The sequence below is a fragment of the Netta rufina genome (assembly GCF_964035555.1).
Source record: "Netta rufina genome assembly, chromosome: 5".
In the NCBI taxonomy this organism is placed as follows: Eukaryota; Metazoa; Chordata; class Aves; order Anseriformes; family Anatidae; genus Netta; species Netta rufina.
In genome coordinates, this window is record NC_140128.1 from 40,264,668 (window position 1) to 40,275,410 (window position 10,743).

A 10,743-nucleotide genomic window follows, 5' to 3' on the forward strand; every position below is an offset into this window, starting at 1 on the left:
TAAGAACACTTAAAATATGCTTCAGTTTTATTAAAAAAGCCCTCAAGGGGTGTGTGTTAGATAAAGAACATTCATCTGTAATGTAACATCTTTTTTTTTTTTTTTTAAACTTAGAAGTCTTTATCTAAGGCAGTGTCCACAGGAACACTCAGATGGTAGAAAATTCTAATGGAGAATGTAGTTTACTGAGACAGTAGCTTGAGAGATGACGACAAACACTTCACTGACCATTTTATGATGATGATACTGGAGATACTAACAATCTCATGCTAAAGATCAGCTTAAGTTATTCTTAGCTGTGCCAAATATGTTGTTACATTGAGGGTGTTCTGAAGGGTTTGTATTGTACTTCAGGTCTGATCTGCACAATGTCTGGTAACGCTCTTTATACCACAGCAACACAAAATAGTTGGTATTCCAAAAACAGTCTAGGAGGGTTCATCAGCTAAATCACGTTGATCAAAATACCTAGTGGAGAGAAATGGAATATGGTGAGAACCTCTAATGCAACTTACTCCTTACTTTGCTTTGAGTTGTTAGACCGCTTGCTTTCTAGATCTTATTTTTCCTGTCATATTTATAGCTTCATGGTTCAGGGAGCTCATCCAAGGAAATTGACCGTTTCACTCAGCTTCATTTTACCCTGAGGTTTAGCCTAAGTCCTTTTAGCTGAGTATATTTGCTACATACACCCAGAGAACTTGGATCGACTTCCACTTTAAAGGAATCTGGGTTAGGAAAAGGGTAATCACACATTCATTCTGGACATACATTTTAGATCTGTAACTTGCATTACCTGCTAACTAAGCAGATTATCAAGTTCAGAGCAGATACTTGCTCTTCATTCTTGTTCTCCTGAAAGAGAAACAAATACCAAAACAGTTCTGCTGATAACCATGTCCAATAGAAAAACAGTTATCCGCTGTGTTATGTGCTTGTAGTAATCCCTTCATTCTCAAGCGGGTTTCAGACGTGAAAAATTACTTACCAAGACTTGAAAAATCGTTTTCTTAATAGTTTGCTAAGTTGAAACAGTCCTCTGCACAATATTAAATCTTACCTCTAGTACTCTGACTTCTGAGCACCGTCTTGCCAGCTGTCGAATAAGGGAGTGAGCTTCAGGTAGCAAAGGCTTTTCAAGGCATGCCAACAATGCATAAAACCACCTACCCTGTATGAATTTAAATAAGAGTATTTTAATTACAGGTATTTTCTTAAGTTCTACACAAGGAAATTTGTTATACGTAGCAGGTCTGGAGCGTAGGTCTCAAAAACCTGAATCTGAAGATTCCTTTAAATGTTGCCAGAACTGAAGAGTTTGAAAGCCAAATTAGAGACTGCAGAGTAGCATCTCATGGCTATAGATAAGCTTCTTGTGAACAGCAGTCCTGGATTTCCTTCTATTTTTCTGGAGTAAGATATAAATTAATACAGCTTCGACTATTAATCTGAAGGAAGCATTTAGTAACATCTAAAGATTATTACATAGCTATTAATTTTTAACTTCACAAACTATAGAAAAATATTCCTGAAGAGTGAACATATAAAGCCAGATCTTTACGGTATTAATGCTGTTAGGTCAGACTTAAGATTTATACCACTGTGAAAATGAATTCTTTGTTTATACTTGACTGAATTTTACCACATCCCTACAAACCTAAATTCTGTTGGTCTAACTTCTCAAACTAATTCTAGTGTCTAGTGGCTCTCATTATGAGAATAAACTAAGAATCAAAGACAGAACATGAAAAGCTTTTAAGTAACTCAAAAATAGTGAAACTGTGTTTAGTATTATCAAAGTAATTTTTTATTACTCATTTACTTTGTGGTACTGAATGAGATGCACCTACCAAGGTCTTTGGTAGGTAAGATGACATTACACAGCTAGTTAATCTAGTTTTGGCCAACTACATGGTACTGTACCCCATCATTCTTTTTTTTTTTTTTTTTTCTTTTTTAAATTAGATTTTAGATTTTTCCGTGATGTTTTAGATGTTTCCATGCTAACACAGATAAGCTTTCTGGTCTGTGCTGCGCATGGGAAGACTAAATGCATCTCTTACTGCAGACTACCATGCATCTCCCAACTGTAAAATGGAGATGTTGGCAAATACAGCGTGCAGCACACTGACAACTTAAATTGGTCAGACTCAAAGCTGCTAGAGTCCGGCCCTCTTTTCTCCACAGCACTAATACTCCTCTGACCTTGAAGATTAGGTTAGTGTGGAAAACAAATGAAATGGAGGGGTTTTAGCAATACCTAAAACATCCGAATCTGTTGTGTTTTGAATTAGCCTTCCAAAAAGTTGTGTGAATGTTAAACCTAGTATCTAATCAAGTGAGTTTTGAAAGCAACTGAATACAGTACATCCATCTAGAGATCTCATTAGAAAATAAAATAACTTCAGGGAAAACAATGCACAATTTATCCCTTGTTTAAAGCAATCATATGCAAGTAGTTAGAATAAATTAAATAGTTACCAGTTCAGGAGTAAATTTTTTCTCTCCAAACCAGATTATCAGGTATTCTAAGACACCGGTTACTGTTGCCTTCAAAAGAGGAACAGAAAGAGACAATCTAATACCTGCAAAGTTTTGTTTTGCTATCCTTCTACCCAATGTATTATACTATATAAAAACAACCATGATTTTTGTCTTTAAATATGGACATTACACATTTCCACTTAAATGTAATTCTATATGGTATTTAGTTCAGGTTGAAATTAGACGTAAGGGTGAAGCAAGTGTTATAGCAGCAGTTCCTGAAAAAAGCTTTCTGAAAAATAAAGACCTTTATATAAAGCAATTTTCTGTGTTAATAAAAAGTTATGGATAAATAACTACAAATTAGAAAAAAAGACAGACTGTTTCTCTGTAAGGGTGACTAGCGAGCAACAGAGTAAATGTGTTTCTTCTAGTCTTGCAATCTATGTTAGAGTTGACAATCAGCATGAAGAACTGCACTTAAAACACTAAAGGAGAAATCTTAAAATACTGTAAGCCCCTAAAGGGGTATTCAACAGCAGTTCAAACACTAAAATGCTCTATAGAGCAATTACAGCAAGAGAATACAATTTTACTAGTGAACATGTACCATGAATGGTTGTAAGTGTTTGTGGTTAAAGGTGAGATCAAGTGTTTTCCTTGTAAGTGTACATTGAATAGCAGTTATAATAAACAATTACTTCCTCTAACACTGAAAAAAATAGGTAAGATTTATGCAGCAGAGGGAACATGGGAAGTAATAACTTAGGCCACTATGCTATTGTAAGAGGTAGGCTTACCTGATTCATTCTGCTTACAATACTCAGCAAAGGAGGAAAGCCCACCTGAAAAAAAGTCAGGTTGGAAAGTATTTATAAGAATGTTTCTGCATTTTAGTTCTAAATTAAAAATGGCATTTTAATGTGACATTCAGACATTTGTAAAGATTTTGAATTCTATTCTGAGCTTTGATACTTATGGAAAAAATATTCAAGCGAGTTTAAGATAAGGTCCAATCAAATTTGATATCAAAACACTGCTTTTGCTGTTATTTGTAAAGCTTTTTTTTTTTTTTTTTTTTTTTTTTAAACAAAGATGCAGTGAAGGGCATAGAGTAGCACATACAAGCACAGAAACCACATTCACAAAACACTAAAGCAGACTGTGGAAAAAGCTTTCCATTCATGTCAGTTAGCTAGGAAGTGTGTTTTAGCTAGGAACAAATGAGGGAACTCTTCCTACTTCTTGACTGAAGGCATAGACTTGTTCTCTGCTTCACTCTGCTTCCACTTAAAAGGGAAGAAAAATGGGTCTTAACTGGGCTCGCAGGATGGTCTGCCTTTTACTTAGCACAAATTGGTAGTAAGCAGTAGCATTGTTCCTGGTAGTTATTTGTGAAAGTAGCAGCTGAAAATTAGATGGAACTCCTATACTCACCTTCATGTAATCAATTCCTAGATTTTCATTATCAGATCGTGACTCTATTTCTGAGTAGACTCTTTCACCCAGGCAAAACTTCTTCCATCCTTCTTCATCTTCTAATTTTGGCTGAAGTAAATAAAAATAAATTAAAACTGTGAAATATTGTTGTCTTGAAGACACTGAAGAACTAACATGGTAATATTCACAAGCTGTTGCATTAAACAGTACAGCAAGATTAACCAAACACAATTAAATTTAATGACTAGAAAAAACACAGAACTGTTATGAATTCTACTCACCATATTAACATTGCTGTCCAAATGTTGTGACCGCCAGTGACTTCTGTGCTTGTTCAGGCTCTGAGTAATTAAAACAAAGCCAAATCACAGTTTAACTTTACAGTTACTATCTCCTAGCCATAATTGCTCTTCATTGTTCTTAATCTTCATAAAGAAGTATTTTTATGGTGTTCTATACATCATTAAAGGCAGTACTGGGTAAATATTCCTCAATCTTCTTAATATAAATGTAATTGTTACTTGTACAGGCTTTTTTGAAGTAATGTTAAAGTTGAAGGATTTTTTTAAGACTGCTGCATAAAGCTTTAAATTGAAGTAGTAAGCTCTACTAGTCTTACAGATTTTTCTTATGCTTGTTATTACCAAAAGAAAAAAAAAACAACACTGGATTAGTCAAAGAGCAAACAAAGCCAATAGCCTGTTTCAAACAGTGCTCTGTATCTGATGCCTACAGAATTGCAAACACACTTTCCTTGTATATTTCCTCTGACAGGGATGCCATGTAAAACAATTTAGAACGTAGAAATTGGCCTGCTTGATGGTTTTCTGTATTGCAGAGCAAACTTTTGATACTGGAAATATTTTTACCCAACCCAACTTTCACTCTAGCAGTAAAAACGACCTCTAAAAATGCTGTAAGTAACAACACCTGATGCATTATGTGACAAGTGACTTTTGATGCCCTTTTCTCTTAAGTATTTTCTAGGATAGTCTCATATTTCATCCTAATTTTGGTACAGGTGAGAGGACAACTTGTGTATAAAAAAAAATCCGTAGCATGAATGCGTCTTTAGATGTCCATTTCTTTAGCTCTGCTAAACTCTAAGATTGTGCCTAATACACAGTATGTAACGTAACACCTTGTAGAAATAGGAGTTAGTTCAGTTAGTGTTTGCAATATAGATGCAGTAGCACACATCTCCACCTTCACTGGTTTACCTCCCTGAAAAAAATGGTAAATGAGCTCATACAAAGCTCAATGCCACAGCAGCTTCAGTGCAATTCAGTATCTGCATTATAAACATTCCTTCAGCAGTACTGAAGATGTACTTTACATGTCGTTATTATCTTTTGCATTTCACCCTGTTTGAACTGTGGATAAAGCAAGGTACAAATGCAATAGGAAAGATTAAGTCTGCACTAATACTACAACCTTACAAATAACATTTTACCAACTCGGTATTTCTCCAAAATGTTTCCCCCCAAATTCCAACAGGATCCCAAACGGACTGTGTGTTCTACGTACACAAATCTCACAGTGCATTAGAATCTACTTGTTATTCAGTTGATGTTGAGTTTTACAGAACATTCCTGATAGTGCTTAGGTTTTAATGTAACTGCAAAACATCAGTGATTTCTGTCCTCCCTCAACTACTCTATGTCATTCAGTCTAAACACAGACGTTTATGCTGTGTTTGAAGATTTTTTTTTTTAAATCTTTAAACATGACACTCAGGAAGAAGTTTCATCAGAAATTTAAAAGTCTCATAGTAGATACTCATATTTTTTTTCAGAAGTTAATACAGTTGCCTAACACCTTTAGTATAGAAATGTTACAATTTGTGTTAGGTAAGAGATAAGGTCGTTCCCCAAAAAGCACACGTGCTCTATCTAGACAGTGCAAGTTGAAAACATCCCCCCACTCTCCCTCACACACACCATTTTGTACCTGACGAACGGCTGAGAAATTGGCTACTTGCTGCTGCTGCCACTTGAGTGTTGGAGAGTATCCTTCAGGAGCAGGCTGACATCCGGAAATCTAAGGAAACACTGGCAATAATTACAGTGTAAAGAAAGCTTTATAAAAAGAATTCTTAAGAACAAGAGAATTAGTCAAGTTTACCAGCAGATAAAAATAGGATTTAAGTACTCACTTAAAAAAAGGTAATTTCAGGAGAACATGCAAGACTGATCTGACAGTTGGTCTAGACAAAATTTATCCTGTTTGACTCCTCTTCATATGCAAAAGAAGGAAAACCAAGCATTCAAAGTGTGCTGTCAAAGAATTACTTAAGGTCATCTTTTTAGCACTTGTTCTGCCTTAATTTCCCTGTAAATAAAAAGAAGGGTGCTGTTTCCTTATCTTGGGTAGATGCTACAAATCTTAGAAGTTCTACTTGCTCAGATAATAAATTGAGCAAGACAAAAGACTGAAAAAATATGTTTTAGGAAATTAACTCTGACAGCTGAGTAGATACACCCTCTTTAAAGATTAGCACAAGAGAATTAATGTAAAGAAGTCTTTTTACAAATTTTTAGGAATGCCATTACAAAGAGAGGAGAAAAATTATGAGAATGGTTGCAAGTTACATAGTCATACACCAGTATTAGAAACTTTTATTGAGCAATTGAATAGTTAAATTTCAGATGACACAGTTTTTATTAAAGACAGACACACTTGGTCACTCGAACTATTTGAAAGCAGATTAAAAAAAGACAAACAGGTCAACATGACAACAGAAATCTACTTGTAATGGTAAATCTCAATAAAATATTCTACTAAAAAGGAAAAATTGGTGCTAGAATTTCAACTTCGAATTTCAACTTCAGTAAATCTTAGGTATATTTACTATCCTTACTACCTCACCCTAGATATATATTAGAATTCAAATACAGGCTTTCTTCCAAACCTTATGCTGATTGTATGATAAAGTTTTTGTAAAATGTAATGCAATATCTGATTTCTTCAGGCTGTAAATGTCTGCTGTGCATCAAGTGGTATGGATGGATATTACCAGTTTAAAATCAGTTACACAGACTGTTGACATCCAGGAATTCAACAGGTTCAACTTCAATCAACTTCAAACCCAGAAATTCAATTTCATTCAATTTCATTCTGTGGGTGTTTTAAAAATCTAGCAATGCTATTGGTTTACTTATGCCAACAATTCCCGCAAATTAATACACACATATAATATTAACAAATTCCCTCTACTTGTTCCTTAAAACAAAGCAAAAGGTGTAGAAGAGCCCAGACTTACTGAAATGTTCACCGTCTGCTTCTTTCTCAGTTTTTTGGGGTCTATTTGTGCCACGACCACATCTGGGCACCGAGCCGCTTCAATCCTACAAAATCAAATTGTAGTGCTGCATTTTTTCCGTCATTGCAACAGGTGGTTAGATACTGAATATCCCCGAGATATGGCACCTGCACAAATCTTGAAGTTTGCGGAAAAAAAAAAAAAAACAACAAACGAACTACTACTGGCTGTACACGCGACAGCACTAGCGTCCTTGAAGCCTGCTTACTCCTCAGCCGCCCCGAAGCGGGACCGCGCATCCCACGGGGAGGTTTTGGGATGCCAGCGGCCAGGCAGCGGCACTTGTCTGCCTGTGGCCAGCCGAGCACCGCCGGCTGCAGCCCCCCCGGCTGCCACAGCCGCCCAGCCCCGCCGCCCCCCGAGGCGCCGCCACTCACTGCACCCGCCGCAGGTACTCCTGCGGGGTCCTGGGCGGCACGCTGGGGTCGAAGTCCTCGGGCAGGTCGCAGTCGCCCACGGGCAGCAGCCGCGGCATCAGCTCCTCCACCGCCGACTCCATGGCTGCGGCCGCCCGCGCTCGGCTCCGCTCGGCTCCTCCTCAGCGGCCGCTCTCGCGAGAGAGCCGCGGCCCTGCGCCCTCAGGGAGGCGGAGCGGCGGCGGGGCCTCGGCCTGACCGGAGCCGGCGGCATGGGGCCGGGGCCGGCCCTTAGGAGCCGCTCGACCCCTCGGGGCTGCTCGCTGAGGAGACCCCGGCTTGCGCGGCCCCGGCAGCACACGGAAGGAATTCAGCCCCAGAGCACTGTAGAAAATAGCAATGCCAGCTCACTGCCCGTCAAATCTTCCTGTGCTACCTTGTAAACCTGTAACAACCCCTTTCAGGCGCTGTGCTTTCATTCTCAAATACCTTACTTTTGGCAAGTGGTTCTGTCAAACTCACCCGTTAATACTTAGTCCATCTGTGGACAAGTGGTAGTAATAAGAATTAACCCTTCCTTGAAATGCTTTGCAATCTATGGTTGAAATTATTTGTCTAACAGTTAACTGTAATTGTAACAGTTAATTGTAATTGTAAGTGTAGGCTGAGTTTTGGAAGACTCCGGCAAACTTTCATTTTGTTGCTGTAAGGGTTTATCCAAATACTATTGCCTGTCAGTGTCCATATCCCAAGTGAAAGTTGAGGTACCATTAGCACAACAGTGGGTTACTCTGTGCAAACCAGATGAAAAGCAGAAGAATAATGCTGTAACTGTTTAAATAATTTGGACTGTATATTTTCAAATTCTGCTATGCAAAACTTCAAATTGTATATTATTTTTCCTTAATAATTCTTAATAATGTGCCAGATCAGTTTAGTGCTACCCACCACCCATATAGTAGATCAGAGTAGCTCTAAATAGTTCTAAGTTTTAAGAAGCAGTAGCTTTTTTTTTTTTTTTTTTTTTTTCTCCTTTGTATTAACATAGTTCTGAACAATCATCAACCTTAACTCCTCCTCTCCGATGACTTTTGTTTGTTTTAAGGTGTTTCCAAAACCACGTACGTGTAACAAAGAGATTTAATGCTGAATTCCGGATCTAACATCCTGGTGGAGTATGTGACCATTGTAGCCATCACTTGAAATAAAACCTGCTAACCTAAAACCACAGTGATTTCTCTTTGGGAAGGTTGACCAATAGTCAAGAAAAAATCTTTGGTGAGTCAAGCTGTAAAAAATTATCTTCTAAAACTTTGGTAATATTCAGAACTTATTTCTTTTTATTTGTTGTGAAGTCAAGAACTCTGAACAGAACAAGATGCCAGAGATACAAATGTACTTTAAATATACTTCCTGTATTGAGATTTTTTTTTTTTTCTGGAACTTTTGATACTGTTTAAGCCAAATAACTATTTAAATTATTACAGATAGTCTTCCAAGATCAACAAAATTGTTACTTACAAGTTTTACCACAATGTTGATGCAATGGCTAGTCAATATGATTCACTGGAAGAAGAGGAAAAAGAAACTGGAATGGAATACTGTTTCTTCTCAGCTGCCTAGGCATTATGGAAGAATACTTTCCCAAAGAAAAGGTGAGTTGCCGTCAGTGGATATGCACTGCTGACTAAAAAATCTGACTCATAAACTAAAAAATCTTCATTAAGAAAAATAAAATACTATTTCTGTACAAACTAATAATGGGAGATAATGTATTTTCTCAGAATGTGTACATACAGTATTAGGACCCAATTTTCTGCTCTATTTTATTGCCTCTCTTTACTTTTTTGTGGTTTGTGCCATCATGGCAGCTGCAAGACTTAAAAGTAATTTAAAACATTGGATTGAGTCACTATATAATGAAATTTAATTGTGCTAATGACTGATTAAAAATACTGTATACCTTTTATATGTACTCTAAACTTTCCAGTTCTTCCTTCTTCCCTTTTAAGCATTTTCAAATGTTTGAGCTGTCTCTTTTTTTCTTGTTGTTCTTAGACCTCCTAAAGTTCTGACTTTGGGAATTGTGTCTTTTCATTGCATTTTTCTGAAAACGTTCAACACAGTACTTGATTACTCTTGAAATTAAAACACTGAATTACTTTCAGTGCATCTGTTTGAAAGTCATCCTGCTGTTATTTTTTTTCCAAACTGAGGAGGTTACATGTCCTTGGCGGTCTTCAGTTTATCAGTTTAATACTCCCACAGCTGGGAGTGAGATTCGAGGACGTGGAAATTTAAGTTTTAAGTTTTCTTAAAGTTTTCTTTAAGAAAAGTTTCCTTTTAAGTTTTGCTTTTTTTTTTTTTTTTTTATCTGCTCATGTTTCTAGGCTAAAGAGGACGGGCAAACAATATCAGAGATGGGAATGGCATAGAAATTCTACATAAAAATATTTGACATGTAATAATTTAGGATAAAGATGTTTTAGTTGTTATTTGGTTGATGGCCATAGCATTTTCAGTCACAGTGAGGGAGGACATGGTATATACAGCAGGATGTTTCTCAGTCCTCTCCCTTGTCTGTATCACTGGCACTAGGTTTCTCAGGAAAGACAAAAGCTGCTGTTTTAGCCTTTTGCAGCAGGCTTGTTTAAAAAGCCCTGAGACCTAGATATCACTGTAACTTGGGTTTTGTGGGGGAAAAAAAAAAAAAAAAGACAGAGCCAAGTTAAGGCTACATGAAGCTTTCTGTGCAGATATTAAATAAACACGTTATATTTCTAAATATTTCAAAATGTCAGATAGAAATATTATGTCAGGATGAAAAACACCATATATATATATATGACATATATATATACACACTTTTTTTTTTTTTTTCCTCAGGGAATCTGATAAAAAAACCCTTCCAGATTAAGAAGTTGACACAAACACATGGAAAATGGGTGTCACACAGAGTGAATTCAGGGACTCTCAGCACCTTGGCTGGCTCAGTCCTGAGGATTTATGCCAGACCCTAGCAGAAAAAAGAAGACGATCAGGGCGAGGTAACGGAGAGGTAGATCCACACGCAGGTGGAGGTGCGGACAGGAGGTGCCTCAGCCAGCCGGTACCACGCGTGAAAGGGAGAGAAGGCGAAAC

At 37.2% G+C, this 10,743-nt stretch overlaps 1 protein-coding gene across 1 annotated transcript; it reads right to left on the bottom strand.

Annotated features, from left to right (window-relative positions):
* Positions 1-26: 26 nt before the first annotated feature.
* On the bottom strand, positions 27-7,767 carry GEMIN2 (gem nuclear organelle associated protein 2). The gene is made up of 10 exons (XM_084287211.1): positions 7,624-7,767; positions 7,187-7,271; positions 5,875-5,964; positions 4,206-4,265; positions 3,922-4,032; positions 3,285-3,329; positions 2,482-2,550; positions 1,061-1,171; positions 797-855; positions 27-468 (listed from the first exon to the last, which is right to left on the bottom strand). The coding sequence occupies exons 1-10, from the start codon at positions 7,743-7,745 to the stop codon at positions 429-431; spliced, it is 792 nt and encodes a 263-aa protein (XP_084143337.1). The 5' UTR covers positions 7,746-7,767; the 3' UTR covers positions 27-428.
* Between the last annotated feature and the right edge of the window lie 2,976 nt (positions 7,768-10,743).